Source organism: Caretta caretta, chromosome 27, assembly GCF_965140235.1.
Source record: "Caretta caretta isolate rCarCar2 chromosome 27, rCarCar1.hap1, whole genome shotgun sequence".
NCBI classification, from domain to species: domain Eukaryota; kingdom Metazoa; phylum Chordata; order Testudines; family Cheloniidae; genus Caretta; species Caretta caretta.
In genome coordinates, this window is record NC_134232.1 from 15,777,385 (window position 1) to 15,792,584 (window position 15,200).

Genomic DNA, 15,200 nt, shown 5'->3' on the forward strand with positions numbered 1-15,200 from the left:
TCCATCCCCTGTCGTCCAGTCCCAGCTTCTGGCAGTCAAAGGCTAGGGACACCCAGAGCATAGGGTTGCGTCCCTGCCCATCTTGTTTAATAGCCATTGATGGACTGTCCTCCATGAACTTATCTCGTTCTTTTTTGAATCCAGTTATACCTTCGGCCTTCCCCCAGAAATGAATTGCACAGGCTGAGTGTGCGCTGCCTACATTTATATGTCAACTTTAAAAACATGCTCTGGCCTGAAGCTTTGGCTAAATCACAGCCTTGAGAAAGCACAAGCCGTACAGCATCTGTGAGATCTCACTGAGGTTAGCCAGTCCTCATCATGGGCTAGTGCCTTTCAGGAACATCAGATATATAAAGCCCGATAGCCTGAGGCCTCTCCTGAGGGTCTGATCTGGCTGCAGTGAGAGTCTGGTGCCCTGCAGAAGGCTGTGAGCTAAGTCATTCCTACTCACTTCGCTTTCCAGACCTTTTGGGTAGTTCAACAACAGGAAAGGAATAAGGGATGAAGATTTGACAACTGGCTCCTGAGCATCTGCTCCCTAAGTGAGCAGCCTTGGGGACAGTGATCTCTGGTAAATACTTGATGTAAAAGCAAGATGTCTGAAGATCCGCAGAATAGTAGATGGGGCACAAGGAGCCCCTGAGTCATCACAAGCCACAAAAGGGACAAGTGAGCTGTTCAATATTTAAATGAATGGGATGCTTAGAACTGAAAGGTGCTGGATCGAGCCAGACCATGAGGGTGAGGGGGTTCTACAAGCCACTCACTCACAGGTGTCATGGCTGTGATATTATGGGATGGGACACTGCACACTCTTTCGTATCACATACCAGGGTGCAAAGCAGCTTCCACTGCCTGGAGCACAAAAGAACGTTGGGCTGATGATGCAGAGGCAGGCAAGGAGACCTGAAAGACCTGTTAAATGGCTAAGAATGGTCAATGCAGTGAGTGGACTATCGAGTGGAGGAAACGAAGACCAAGCACTGGCCAGGGCTAGGCCAGAAGCTAATGAGACCATTAGGGCTCATCATTGGAAGGATGTTAGTGACAAGGGGACATTGAAATAAGTTTCGTCCCTCCCTAGTCCAAAGGGAGGAGGCTCCTTCCCAAGATCGGGGGTCTGTTGTCCGAGGAGGAAGCATGGTTTTTAGAGCAGCTGGGGAATGATGGGACTGCTGAGGCTCCAGACCCAGATGAATTTGATCCTACAAAGGAAGCAGACTAAGGGCCTAGGCCAGCTTTTGCTCCGGGAGACCTGGTCATTTGTGGGGGAGGCAATGTGACCTCGGAGGGTACTACGAGAGAATCTGAACTCAAGCTTCCTCTGTGGCCTGGGAGGTTAGACAGCAGGTGAGCCTGCACCTCCCACTGCTCTTAGCTAGGGCTGTCCCACAAGACTGACACCAAGCCCTATTCGTTCCCATAACGCCCATCCTAATGCAGGGCTTGGGGGGTGCAGGGCTGGGGTTGGTGAGCAGGCTGGGGGGTGCTGTGCTGGTCCAGAGGTAGCTTGGGGGTATCTGGGCTGGTGGTGGGTAGATGGGGTGCTGGGCTGGGGGGGTGCAGGGGTGGGTGCTGGGCTGATAGGGAAGCCAGCAACAGTGATTGCGGGGCTGGTGTTAGGGCCCCCCCTCACCTTGAGTCTCTGCTACTGTGGGCTGGAGCCTGGGGCAGTGAGACGGGAGGCAGAGGCTGCTTGCTTGGCAGCTGCCACAGCAGCCCGGGACCAGGAGGAGGCGCTGCAGGGCCAGGGCCCGTCGTGGGAGTGCAGCTGAGACACGGCGGGTGCTCCTGGTGCGAGCACCGTGTGGGTGCCAGGGGCTGGGCAGCCCTGCTCCCCACAGACAGGGGATGGCGCTGCCTTACCCATCTCACTCCTAGGGGGCTTCTCCCAGTTTCAGCCTGTCCAAGCCCATCCCTCTGTGCCCTGGGGCCCCCTCTGATACCTGCCTTGCAACAAGCATCCCCAGCCAGGGCCTGTTCCCGCTGCCTGCCAAGGGGACGGGGCTCTGCAGGCAGGTTTGGATCAAGTCACAAGGCAGGGCCATGCCCCTGCGCAGAGGGATGGTCCCTAGGCCAGAATTAGGGACATATTGCCAAAAGGGCCCAGTGCGCCGCTGACCTGGCCGCAAGAGGAGATGGCCATTTTATCTGCTGGGACACTGCCCTGCTCCACTGTGAGACCCCCCTAGGATGAGGAAGCATGGAAGGAGTGAATTTGGAAATGATTCTGGGGTTGGAAACGGGCTCCTGGGAAGGAAAGGGGCAGAGTGGGCAGCTCAGATGTCTCCTCCATCACAGGAAGGGTTGGTCTAACCCCCCTCCCCTCCCCGCTCAACGCCCACGGAGACTAAATTTCAAAGTGCCTGAGCTGAGGTTGCAATTTCTGCCAAACTGGTGGGACAGGACAGGACATGGGGCCTTAACCAATCAGGGGTGTAGCCCCCACCCCTATGCAGAGTCCAGATCCTCACCTGTTCCTGGTATTGAGGGGGCAGCAGCCCTCAGGATGAGGCCAGAGAGTCACCTGGGTCAGCTCTGCGTGGGGGGTGGAGCGTGCAGGGAACGCTTTGATTTTGACAACATGCAGGTTTCAGAGACACCATAAATCCTGGAGCCAGCCCTGCCCAGCTGTTACAAAAGCAAAGCCTGGTCACCTCTAGCTACACAGTGAGAGCTGGAGGCTCTCCAAGCATTTGGTGAAAGGAACTTATGACTTTAAAAGAGGAAGGGAGGGGAATGGGAAGAGGGGAAAACACCTAATGTCCTAAACAGCAGGAGAGAAGGCAGCAGAGGTGGGCAGGAAATGTGGGGATGGGAGCAGAGCCTGAGGGAGATGGGGCATTTGCTGAACGTGGGGGTTAGGGATGGAAAAGGACAATTTGCTGACGAGGCAAACTGAGTGACAGTGAGTCGAGTCAGAGCATCCTGGGCTTCGCTGCTGCCACCCTATCTTTCTGCGCCAAATCCAGCTCCGAACCGGATGGGAGGGGTATGCCATGGGGAAGGAGATTTTTGAGGGGATGAGACACTGTTGGTCTCTGACCCTGTCTGGCCATCATCAGCAACCCGCCTACAGCACATTTGTGATTGGTACATCCAACCCCCAAAATATGGGGAATGGGAGTGGGATTTGCTTATTTTCTCTGGGCTTATTTCATAGCATCTGTGAGCTCTGTCTCTCCATGTATGTTTGCTCAGTGCCCATCACCAGGCAGCTCCGACCGGCCCCAGAACCTCTGGGTGCTGCTACATAATATAAACACTATTTCTAAAGGCAAACAGGTAATCCGTGAACCCTCCTGCAGCCCCATTCCCCTCCCAGCAGCCCCTGTTACTATGATTTTTATTGCAGATAGCCTCAGCAATGTGCAGGGTGTTTGACAAGCAAAGAAAGAGTCCCTAGCCCCCATGGGCCCAGTTCGGCCTCTCTTATTCCCGCTGGGTTGTACTGCCAGGGAGGAGTTCCGTTCCAGAGGGCTTTTCACAGAGTAAGGTGCCACACACCCAGTGAGGAACTCCCTGCGGTGTTGAGAGAGGAGCAGCAGCAGGAGGCTGGAACAGGGACTAGATATAGGGAGTCACCCCTGGCAGAGCCAGGCCTGTTTGCCCTCAAACGCTAAATAAAGGAGTGAGCAGAGCAGGTGCAAGAGACGAGTCCAGCCTGATCAGCCCGAACAACAGCTCTTGGGATGTAACCAAGTAAATCGCCCTGCAGGAGAACCGTTAGGAGCAAAACCGAGGGAAGCTCGAAGGGGGAAAGTCTGGGACAGGGCTGCAGAGAAGTGGACTGTAGCCAGGGAGGGATCGAGTTACAGCATCTGGCAAGAAGCCCCTAGCAGACCATCTCTCTTCTTCAACGTCTCTGCTTTGTTGGCCTGAGCATTTTGCTTTCCCTGTTTTTTTGGGTCTATGCTTGTGTTTTCTAAAAGGACTCTAAAGCCATCCCTGCCCCAAGGACCCCGGAGCTGGGAGCAGCATCGGTAACCTGCCTCCTGAACAGCTGGCCAGGAAGTGAGCTGTGTGGAGGCATAAAGTGCTGCTTAAGAAGCTGAGCCTGTGAATGGTCTGGAGACGGAGAAGAAGCCTTTTATGGTTGCCAGCAAACCTCAAGCGTCTTCTCACCACATCTCCCTCCTCCAGCTCTGCACCTCCCCACAAACAGACACAGCCTGCGTCTCCTGGAATAACGCGTCCAGCAGCAAGGCTGACTGCAGCAGGCCCCCCCATTCTGTGAGGCTTCAGGAGCCAGCTCTGCAGCTGCAGCAACATGAACCTGAAAACTGTCCTCATCCTCTTGGTTCTGGCGCTAGCCACAATTTTCGCTCTGGTTTGTGTGTTGCTGACGAGAGGAGTGAAACCAACCAGCTGTGAGCCGCAGACCCTGAGCACCCTGCAGGGAAAGCACAGTGACCAGAGCCTGGTCTTTGCTGATCTGACGCCAGAAGAAATGGTGCAAGTGGTGACGTATCTTCAGGAAAACCTTGGGGTGCCACTGGTAGATGCCTCTCAAGCAAACCCTTCTGATAACTGCATTTATTACATCGATGTGCAGCTCCCCACCAAGGCAGAGGTGCTGGGGTTCTTGGATCATGGGGACAGGCGACCCCCCCGGCAGGCGCTGGCTGTGGTGTATTTTGGAAACCAACCAGACCCGAATGTCACGGAGTACGTGGTGGGTCCCCTGCCAAAGCCGACGACTCACAGGGATCTCACAGTGCAGAAGTATGGAGGGAAGCTGCCGTACCACCGCAGACCAGTGACTGAGAAGGAATACAAAGCTATTGACCACTTTGTCTACCAGGAGTTCTCCAAAGCACCAAGCTTGCTTAGAGAGTGCTGTGATTATGATGGGACCAATTTTGCCACCCTCACCACGGTTCCTCGGGGGTTCCAGTCAGGAGATCGTGCCACCTGGTTTGTTCTGTTCCAGAATGTGAATGGCAGTGGCTACTATCTGCACCCAGTGGGGCTGGAGGTGCTGGTTAATCACAGCAGCCTGGACATCTCCCAGTGGAGGATAAGCCAAGTGTTCTATAATGGTCAGTACTATCAAGACATGGAGCAGCTGGAGAGCGAGTTCACAGAAGGCCACATGAAAAGTGTAAAAGTTAAGAAAGTCCGACCTGATGAGGAATTTGGTTCCATGAGGCCCAGAGTAGTCCCCATGGCACCAGGCCCTTTGCAATATGAGCCTCGTGGGCCCCGCTACAGCATCCAAAACAATCAAGTCATCTTCCAGTCCTGGAGTTTCGCCTTTGGGATGGATGTGAATACAGGACCACGTCTCTTTGACATCAAGTTCAAAGGAGAGAGGATTGTCTATGAGCTGAGTCTCCAAGAAGCCCTTGCTGTCTATGGCTCTAATTGTCCTGGAGGGATGGTGACCAGATACATGGATGGGAGCTTTGGCATCGGCAGGTTTGCTTGTGAGCTGGTCAGAGGTGTTGATTGCCCCTACACAGCCACCTATGTGGATAGACACTATCTAGTTGAATCAGAGACCCCTAAAGTTAATAAAAACTCCTTATGTATTTTCGAGCAGGATGCTTCAGTCCCGCTGAGGCGCCATTACTCCAACTTGCAGTCCCTGTACTATGGGGGTCTGGCTAAATACGCTCTTGTTCTTAGAGCCATTTCAACTCTCATAAACTATGACTACGTTTGGGACTTCATATTCTACCAGAATGGAGCTATTGAAGTAAAAATCCACGCCACCGGATATATCAGCTCCTCCTTTTACTATGGCACAGGCACTGACCATGGCAGTCAGGTTGGGGAACACACCCTGGGGACAATACACAACCATCTCATCAGTTATAAAGTGGACTTGGATGTTGGAGGTAGGTCTCTTTGCATGTGCGCTCGCGCGCGCTCGCGCTCACTCTCTCTCTCTCTCATGCCTGTGCATTGTGAAGGACACCCAGCACTGCAGGGTAATCTTTGTAGAACCACATTCTGGGAAGAGCGGCCCAAGGTGGCGCAAAGGGGGCTTCTGAGTTCTGGGCTTGGCCAGGTCCTGCCCATCCCCCAGTGTAAATTAGAACCTAATTTAAGGCAGATTCCCACAGCCCAGAACAACTGCAACTCAAAGGGATCAGGCAGCCGTCTCCTTTCCCACCCCTGGCTCACTCTGCCAGGAGGGGAGTGCGTAGGAGTAGTCCTTACACTAGCCCTGGGTTGCTCTGGGATCTGCCCTGTGCTGAAATGGTGTAAAGAAGCTGGAATGCAGCAAGACTTGGGGCCTCTGGATATAAGCTCTGCATTCTATAGTTCGTACTTCAGGGAGCTGGCCAGGGCTCCTCCCCATAAAGCGAGCTGGAGATCAGTGTAACTAAGTGGCACAGAAACTCACCAGAGCAGCAGATAAAGTGGAGAAGCCAGATTAAATTAGAAAACCTTCTGGATCAACTTCCATAGGAAAAACATAAAACTTTGGCAGGTTTAGGAATTGAGGACACAAACTTTGCTGACTGCGTGCCATAGATCTTGGATGCAACCACCTCCCTGGGGGGAGGAGAAAGGATTCAGCGTTGAACATGGAAGAGTATAACTTAACTGCTTGTGGGAATAAGAGACTCGGACAGATTCACTCCAATCCACCTGTGGGGGCATGCATTAATTCTGCACAGGTAAGAGGCCACTGTATGTAAGAGACCTACTGAGCCCCAAAGGGGATGCTTGCAGGAATCAAACCCAGCTATTAGAGTAGGATATAGCATGGAAAACAGATTACTCTTGCTAGTGACTTTCTGCATAAACAGCGTCGCATGACGAAATACCGACCATACTTAGCCACATGCCAGTAAAGCGTCCAATTAACCACTAGGTGGTGATTCTCAGCATCCCGATAGGTGTGAGCCTAAGTAGTGGAGCATCCGCAGAACAAGTCCCAGGGGCATTCTCAGCACACAGGGGACAGCTGCTACAACGAGTGTCAGACACACGGGACAGCTGGCAAGAAGCTGAAGCTTCAGTTCCGTCCTGACTGCCATGGCATGACCTGGGGCAGGAAGGGTTCAACGGCAAATACCCCTGTGTCATGTGACTCCTGTGAATGCTTTAACGCCCATGGAAGAGTTAACTTGTGAAAAGGCAGCGGCTGTTGGAAGCTTCTAGGAACAGTTTCTCCCTCTGGGCATTATCAGCCAGCAAGTGTCTTCTGATGATACGATGCTTCTAACTTGGGTTGCATTGGCTGAAAGCACTTGGTGTCCTCCTGGAGAGCGGCGGGGCAGAGCTCTAGCTCTTGGCTATATTCCACTCCTAATTTTCTGTCTCCCTTCTGGACTTTTAAACTCTCTTGAGCCAAGCGCAAGGTATTTTACAACTAAAATTAAACATTAATCCTCTCAACAAAGGTGGCTGGGCCTCGCCCCTAATCCACCCATGAAATGTCATGAGTCCCATGGGACCAGCACCTCTTGGAAGACTGGACGATAAACTCTTGAAGGTTGCACAATTAGAGGATTGGAGGGTGAACTGTAACACCTTGCCACCCTCGAGGAGTTAGATGGCTGAACGATCTAAATATCGACTGGTGATACCTATGAAAAAATATGGGCCTATTAAAGGACTACCTCTATACTCATGTCACAGACAGAGGGTGGCAGATACATCGTTTAGTGGTGGAGCTGCCTGAAGAGACATCATAGATATATAGCAGGTGATTTTGAAACACAGTCACTGTGTAGTAAGCCCTGTGCGATAAATCTCAGGTCCCCATGCTAGCTCTAAGTGTTGAGAGAGGAGAACACCCTTTTTCCCAGGAGTTGTGGGGGGGAATGACCTTTCCCACATGGCTGAAGAATGGAAAGCAGTGGAGCAAGGAGGAGTTTCCAAGAGGACGCAAGTAGTTCGGGTGCACAACAGGGTGGGCTGGGGATCCTCACCCTGATGAGTCGATCCAGGAGAGAACTCTAGAATTTTTCATGTCTCAACATGCTAAGTGAGTAGGAAGTTCCTTGTTCTGCAGTATTGTCAGCTGCTCCTTTGGAGGGGGTGGTGTTTCCTCTATGCAATAGATTGGTTCTGTTCAAGATCTTTCACACAGTTCTTCTTCACTCCTGAGTGATCTGCAGGGCCTGCGTCTGTAGCTTGCAGTTTAGAATGAGCCAAGGCCTGATTCTTACAACCTATGGGGAAGCCCAGGAGGCCAAAGGTGAAATTTCTCAGAGGTTTTCTCTTTGCTTTGTAGGAACCAAGAATTCTCTGGTGGCTCATGACATGACATTCGATACCATGCAGGCTCCTTGGAGTCCAGAGCACCAGATACAGAGGCCACGGCTCACCAAGACAGTCCTGGACACAGAGGACAAGGCCGTGTTCCCACTTCACTCCAAGATCCCCAGATACATCCACTTTGCCACCAACCATAAAAATAAGTGGGGTAACCAGCGTGGCTACAGGATCCAGATAGTCAGCTTTGCTGGTGACCCTCTGCCAGAAGCCAGTTCCATGGAGCGGTCCATCAGCTGGGGGAGGTAGGTGTTTACATTTAGAAATTAAGCAATTCCTGCTTGTGCTTAGAGAATTGCCATCCCTCTCTGGGTTAGTGAGATGCTGGGACCAGTGGCTGCAAAACCGGGGCTGTGGGGAGCAGCCCCCAATGGTGCAGCAATGGGCCTGCAGCCTCCTGCTTCAGGGCCTGAGCCAAGCACTGCTTGCCTGGCAGTAAGGGGAACCAGTTATTCCACAAGTCCCGCTATGAGGTTTCTTGCACCTTCCTCTGAAGCATCTGGTGCTGGCTGCTTTCAGAAATGGGACACTGGATTGGATGGACTCTCCAGTCTGACGCCAAGATAAAGGAGGGTATTCAGTGCTGGCCCGTTTCCATCCAGCCTTACTTGGGCGCAACAGGAATGCTGTGGTCTGATTGATATACCAGCTGGGCCTCTGACTCCGGCTCTCCCACCTTGTCCTGCTGGGGTCACACGGGAGTCACTCTGGGGCAGCAGGGATATGAGACCCCGAGAGATGGATCCAAAGCAGAAAGTGACTTGGTGCAAGTTCTGCCGACGGTGTTTCCCTCTCTGCCATTGCTCAGCCTCTGGGCGGGGCAAGCCCCACACAAGGAGGGAATACGGCCACAGGGAAACGATAAAATCCCTGCGCTGAAATAGCATCCAGGGCTGGGACAAAGTGGAGGGAAAGAGGCCAGGAGTACGGAGGCGCTCGCTCCCCCTGCCCAGCTGCTGGAGCCTGGGGAGCTGTGAGTGAAGATAAAAATAGACTTTAAAAGGATCCAGGCACAGCTCCCATGATCACCGGGGGCTCAGCCCCAGAGATGGAGGCCCCTTTCTGGGGGTGGGGGGGCTCACTGTGGGCTCAGCCCCAGAGATGGAGGCCCCTTTCTGGGGGTGGGGGGGCTCACTGTGGGCTCAGCCCCAGAGATGGAGGCCCCTGTCTGGGGTGGGGGGGGACTCACCATGGGCTCAATCCCAGAGATGGAGGCCCCCGTCTTGGGGGTGGGGGTTCACCGTGGGCTCAGCCCCAGAGATGGAGGCCCCCATCTGAGGGGGGCCTCACTGTGGGCTCAGCCCTAGAGATGGAGGTCCCTGTATGGGGGGGGCTCACCGTGGGCTCAGACCCAGACATGGAGGCCCCCGGTTGAGGGGGGACTCACCGTGGGCTCAGCCCCAGAGATACTCCAGGCTATTTTGCTATTTTGCTGATGACACAAATCCCAAAGTATTTCGAACCCCAATTTCCTTTCCCCTGTGCCATGGCTCTTTGCTAACTTTGTCCTTGCTCTGTTTGGAAATGGAAATCAACGGGCCATGCCATAGCCCTGGGCAGTGGGGCTGGGGCTACCTGCCCTACAGGGAAAAGGTTAAACAATTAAAATAAATATTCTTGGCCTTTAAAATACAAGAGAAAAGTGGCAGAATTGCTTCTCTTCATAGTCGTTCATTGACTAGAAGCTGGAGCCAGACAAATTCAAATTAGAAATTAGGCCTCAGTTTTCTGTAGTGCGGGTGATTAACCATTAGAATAAATTCCCAGGGTAAGTGTTGGTTCTCTGTCTCATGATGTCTTCTGAAGTTCTGGGGCTCAATGCAAGAGTAACACGGTGAAATGTAATAGGCTACCTACCATATACAGGAGGGATATGATAGATCTTATGGTCCCTTCTGGCTTTAAGTGCTGTGAATCTTGATTGTTGTATGCAGTATCGCTGTAGCTGTATTAGGGAGACAAGGTGGGTGAGGTCCAATAAAAGATATTATGCCCCCCCCCCATCTTTATGTGAATCTAGGCTGTTATTTAACACCTACATGTCGAGTCTTGTCATCTTGAGCAGTGTCCCTTTAACTTCAGTGTGATGCCCACTGGGAGGCAGCAATCTGGGGCTCACAAGGTCCATGTAGCCAGAGCTCTAGGGTAATCTCTCCAGTGCTTGCTGTCATGCCCCAGACTGTACCCCTCCACCACCCAGCCTGTGCCAGATCCTGTCCTTCGTTACTCCTCTGTCTGACCGTGTGGTGCTGATGGTTTCATGGCCCTTCCATTTCACATCCTCTCCCCTAGTATTCCTGCCACTCGTCAGCAAGTGTGGGGTGGGTCCTCTCCCGGCCTGGGGTGCTCTCCACTGACGGATGCCATGCAAGTGGGACCACTACACTGCTGATTTGCAGAGAGGGTGTCTCACTGGCACTCCGCCCAGACAAACACACAGGGCCCTTTACAAGCACTGTCTTAATTGTCACACACCCGTGGAGGCAGGGATCATCATTGCCATTCTGCCGCTGGGGAAACAGGGACGGAGAGGAGAAGTATCTCGCCCAGGCTCATTCAGCACGGAAGAGAATCCAGGAGTCCAGGCTCCCAGCACGGATGTCATCGCTCAGTCTGCATGGGGAGAGCAAATCAATCTCTTCTCTCTGTTCATTAGATACAAACTGGCTGTCACCAAACGGAAAGAGAAGGAGCCAACCAGCACCAGCATCTACAACCAGAACGACCCCTGGACGCCCACTGTGGCCTTCGCTGACTTCATAGACAATGAGACCATCGTAAACGAGGTGTGCGGGGTTCTCCTTCCACTGGGGGCTGCAGCACCTTCCAGGGGAGTGTGCAGGAAAGACAGACAGACATACACACACAGCAAGCAGATGGGGAGCCCAGTCCACGGGTGGGCAGACACAGTGCTGGCTAGAGCAGTTCATGTCACAGCCATCAGGGTATTCCCTCATTCCCTGTGTGTGTTGAAGTCTCTGCTGGACCAATGGTCGTTGCTCAGTGGTGTTTACAGAGGGTCTGCCCCAAGTGTGTTCTCCTAACTAGCAGTTCTCCTGAAATAGCCCAGTGATGCGTCTCTTCCTCTTCCAGGACCTGGTTGCCTGGATTTCTGTTGGTTTCCTGCATGTCCCGCACACGGAGGATATTCCTAACACGGTGACTGTGGGGAACGGGGTCGGCTTTTTCCTGAGACCCTACAACTATTTCGATGAAGACCCCTCTGTTCACTCACCTGACGGCATCTATTTCAGAAGTGACCAGGACCCCAGCAAGTGTGAAGTTAACCATGTTGCCTGCCTGTCAAAGACTGCCTCGTGCTCACCAGCCCTCCCCTCATTCACCTACAACGGCTTCCAGAACCAGACAGGTCCCTGAGCCGCTGACTGCAGGGCCTTGCCAGTGTGCTGGTGATCTACTGTTCCTTGGGCTATGTGCTCAGGCTTCCATCGGAAGCAGCAGTCACCTCTGGCTCACTCACACCCATAGATCTGTAGATGGTTTATATGTAGCTGAATAGTCAAACTGCTTACAAAAACGTCAGTGAAAGAGGATGCTCTCTCTCTCTGATCAAACATAATTGCCTTACTCTGCTGCTGGACTGACATCAATAAAAATGCACAAGTCCTAGACAAAGCACTGAGAACAGACAAGGAGAAATCTTGCACTACCCAGAGCTAGACCAGATGAGACCCCTGCAGCATGTCTTATTTAGCTTCACTTTTTTTCTGTGATTCCCTGTTCGCTGTGTACATTTAGGGCTGGATTTTCAAAGGAGCTCAGCTCCCATTTAGGCACTTAAATAGACCAGTCAGAAGTTTCCTAGGTGGGAGCTGAATTCCTCTGACAATCTGGCCCTTCAAGTGGAGTTCTGCAAAGTGATTCTATCTAGATGGCAGCGTGGGATTTCTCAGCATGCAGGTGACTGAGGCTGCTGCATATCCTGTATAATGCAGCCCACAGAATTGTGCAGGGCAGCACGTGGCTGGCCTCATCCCTAAGGCCACAGGGATTGAGATGGAGCGTTGCATGCTGGAATCTCTTGCACCTCTGTATTAAAGAGGAGAGGTGGCTGCAGTCTACTCCATTGAATGCCAAGTAGGTGAAGCAGTCAGGTTCCTGACATGTTGCCAACAGGGCCCTCAATTGGGCAAAGTTTGAAATACCTCATGTCTAATTAAAGTTTTCCCAGGTCCCTTTTGATTCTACAGATACCTAGTGACCCGCTGCAGAGCTGCAGTTTATCTAAGAGTGTATATAAGAAAGTTAGACACAGAAGCTGTGCAAACTCACTAGACATGGTCTGACATAGCCGCAAGCAAAACATTCACTTGTAAGCATCTGTCATCTTCTCACAGGCCTACCACGGAGCTCAGGGTGGATGTGCATTCAAGACCAATTTTTATTTCCTGTAACATTTCTATATTGCTACAAGCTCTGTATCTTCATTGGCTTAGATGTATGTCAAAATATTACAGATGTCAGTACATTCACCTATATTCAATAGTTAGACATATGTCCACATTACAAAACACAGGAAAAGATATGCTATTAATACTGAACCTAACAAAAGGTCAGTTACAGCAGTGTCCTTCAGAAAAGGTTTTAAAAAGTGCTAATGGCTTTAGAAATGTCCTGCTTTTGTCTCCCATTTTGTGGTGTTGTAAGGCACTGGCTCTCACTGGCTCTCACTGGCTTTCCAGACTACTGTACCCCATTCAGGAGTCTGATTTGTCCTATGTACCCTAAGTTTCACCTCATTTAAAAACTACCTGCTTACAAAATCAGACATAAAAATACAAAAGTGTCACAGCGCACAATTACTGAAAAATGGCTGACTTTATCATTTTTACCCTATAATTATAAAACAGATCAACTGAAATTAAAATATTGTACTTAGACATTTCAGTGTATAGTATACAGAGCAGTATAAACAAGTCATGGGCTGATGAAATTTGAGTTTGTACTGACTTTGCTAGTGCTCGTTATGTAGCCTGTTGTAAAATTAGGCAAATCTCTAGATGAGTTGATGTGCCCCCTGGAAGACCTGTGCGTATCCCCAGGAGTGCGTGTACCCCTGGCTGAGAACCACTGCTGTAAGGGAGCAAAGGCACCTTCGGGTGGAAGTGTGGTCCAGCGTGCCGGACGCTGGGTGGGAGGCAGAAGGTATGGGTTCTGTTCCCAACTCTGCTTATGACTCAGTGTGGGTAACCTGGGAGGTGTCACTTGACCTCCTGGTGCCATGGTTTTCTCTGCTGTAAAAGGGGCATGAATCGATAATGCTGACCCTGTATTGTAAAATGTTTTGAGCTCAATGGATGAAGGTGATGAGTGTTCCCACTGGAGGGAGGCAGGGCTGAAACAGACCCGGCAGGATTTTTGCAGAGACCCAACAGGAGGGTGTAGGACAGCGATGACTTACTGTGTCCTGGGAAAGGAAGGGGCAGGAGGGGGGAATGCACCAGGCAGACTGTCAGAAAGCTCAGGCTATGTTGCAGCAGACTGCAGATGGCAGACGGATGTTCAAGACGGGCCTCAATGGCTGGTGCAGTTCGGGGACTGCCAGTTCCATGGGGAGGTGTTAGGGCACTGGCTGGCATGCTCATTTGCATGGAATTGCCCAGAATGCCCCTTGTTATTTCACTGCCCAGCAAGTGGGAGACCAGCCTGGATGGTTTGAGCGCTAGGCGGATCCATGCAATAAGGGTTGATAACAGTCCCTTATTTTTTCATCTTGGTACAACAAGAGTGGGAGTTGCTGAGTGCGTGATGGTGAATAGAGGTGAGTCCTGTTAATAATTAATTATAATAATAATATCAGAGGAGAGGAAGGGCAGGGGCGCTAAGAAAACAGTCCCTTGTTTTTAAAATATAAAGTTGGCAACCCTTTCTCCAGGCTTTTCGGGTTGGTTTTGCATCTGTCTGCTAGCTGGTCAGGAGTCATTTGCTGAGGGGTCTGGGGGATTTGCAATCTCTGTTGGGTCAAGGGAGCTGGTGCTCAGAATGGCATTCCTTGCCTAATACGCTAGCACTCAAGTGCTTTTCAAACCCAGACCTGTGTAGGATCCATTTCCTAAAGATGGGCTGGAACCAGAACCCCAGCTCCAAACACTCTCTGCGAAAGTTCGGATTCAGGCCTAAACTTTACTCCCTGACTCCAACTCCTAACACATGGGGATTGCGCTGCCTGTTTGCTATGAACAGGACGAGATGATCTGGGGGGCAGTGGGAAGAGGTGCTCCCTTAAATTGTCCTTCATTTCTCCTTCCCCAGGCCCTGGCCGTCAGTCCTGACTCTGGAGCCTGTCAGCGGTGCTGCAGATCTGGCTGGTTGTGGGAGATGGGGGCTCAGAGACACTGATTGTCATTACAAGTGCATTGCAACACACTGGAAAGCTCAGAGGTGAAGGAAAGACCTGCCCTGGCCTGGCTTGCTGTGAGGTGGTTGCAAGATTCTCTTTGCAGCATTCAGCGCAGTGACAGGAAATAAATGCTAGGTTCTGCTCTTGGTCCTCAGATCCCCTCTGTCTGCAATGAGGAAGTTTCACTCCCTTAGGACACTGGTGGGCCGCTTAATTGTCTCTCTAGCACAAACAGTCAGGGCAAGAGGGGTCAAAGGCTGAGCACCAGGGCCGAGCTCTCGGCAAATCCCAGAGCAACGGTCCAGCGAGCTGGAACATGCTCCCCAGCCACTTCCAGTAAGTAGGCCCAGGCAGAGTAGCTGGCTCGGGGCAGGCAGTGCTGCGGCCCGGGGGCTGGGGCGTATTCCACGCTGGAGCAGGCTGCTGGGAGTTGTGCTGCAGGATTGTGGAGTGGCCCCAGCCCCACTAAGCTGGGCACTGCACAAAGCAACAGGCCCCTGCGCTCCGGAGCTGAGGAGCGAAGTGCCCGCTATTCCCTGTTGTTATGATGATGGGTTTTCTCGCCAGGCTGGGGGGAGGAGGCCTTGGCGCAGGCCCA

At 52.0% G+C, this 15,200-nt stretch overlaps 1 protein-coding gene across 3 annotated transcripts; it reads left to right on the forward strand.

Annotated features, from left to right (window-relative positions):
* The first annotated feature begins 599 nt into the window (after positions 1 to 599).
* Positions 600 to 13,072, forward strand: LOC125626675 (amine oxidase [copper-containing] 3). Of its 3 annotated transcripts, none has more exons than XM_048829966.2 (4): positions 600 to 1,353; positions 8,201 to 8,486; positions 10,898 to 11,027; positions 11,335 to 13,072. In XM_048829966.2, exons 2-4 carry the CDS (start codon positions 8,230 to 8,232, stop codon positions 11,617 to 11,619), a joined length of 672 nt encoding a protein of 223 aa, XP_048685923.1. In that variant the 5' UTR covers positions 600 to 1,353; positions 8,201 to 8,229; the 3' UTR covers positions 11,620 to 13,072. The 3 variants fall into 3 exon arrangements, with proteins under 3 accessions (XP_048685923.1, XP_048685920.2, XP_074979690.1); XM_048829963.2 differs by lacking the exon at positions 600 to 1,353 and adding an exon at positions 2,949 to 5,846; XM_075123589.1 differs by lacking the exon at positions 600 to 1,353 and adding an exon at positions 6,364 to 7,669.
* The last annotated feature ends 2,128 nt before the right edge of the window (positions 13,073 to 15,200 follow it).

Bases quoted from the DNA above. Each gene is read 5' to 3' on its own strand.
- LOC125626675 (XM_048829963.2), top strand. From the start codon at position 4,274: ATGAACCTGAAAACTGTCCTCATCCTCTTGGTTCTGGCGCTAGCCACA. The intron at 5,847-8,200 runs GTAGGTCTCTTT...TTTGCTTTGTAG, and splicing joins AGTGGACTTGGATGTTGGAG to GAACCAAGAATTCTCTGGTG. The intron at 11,028-11,334 runs GTGTGCGGGGTT...TTCCTCTTCCAG, and splicing joins ATGAGACCATCGTAAACGAG to GACCTGGTTGCCTGGATTTC.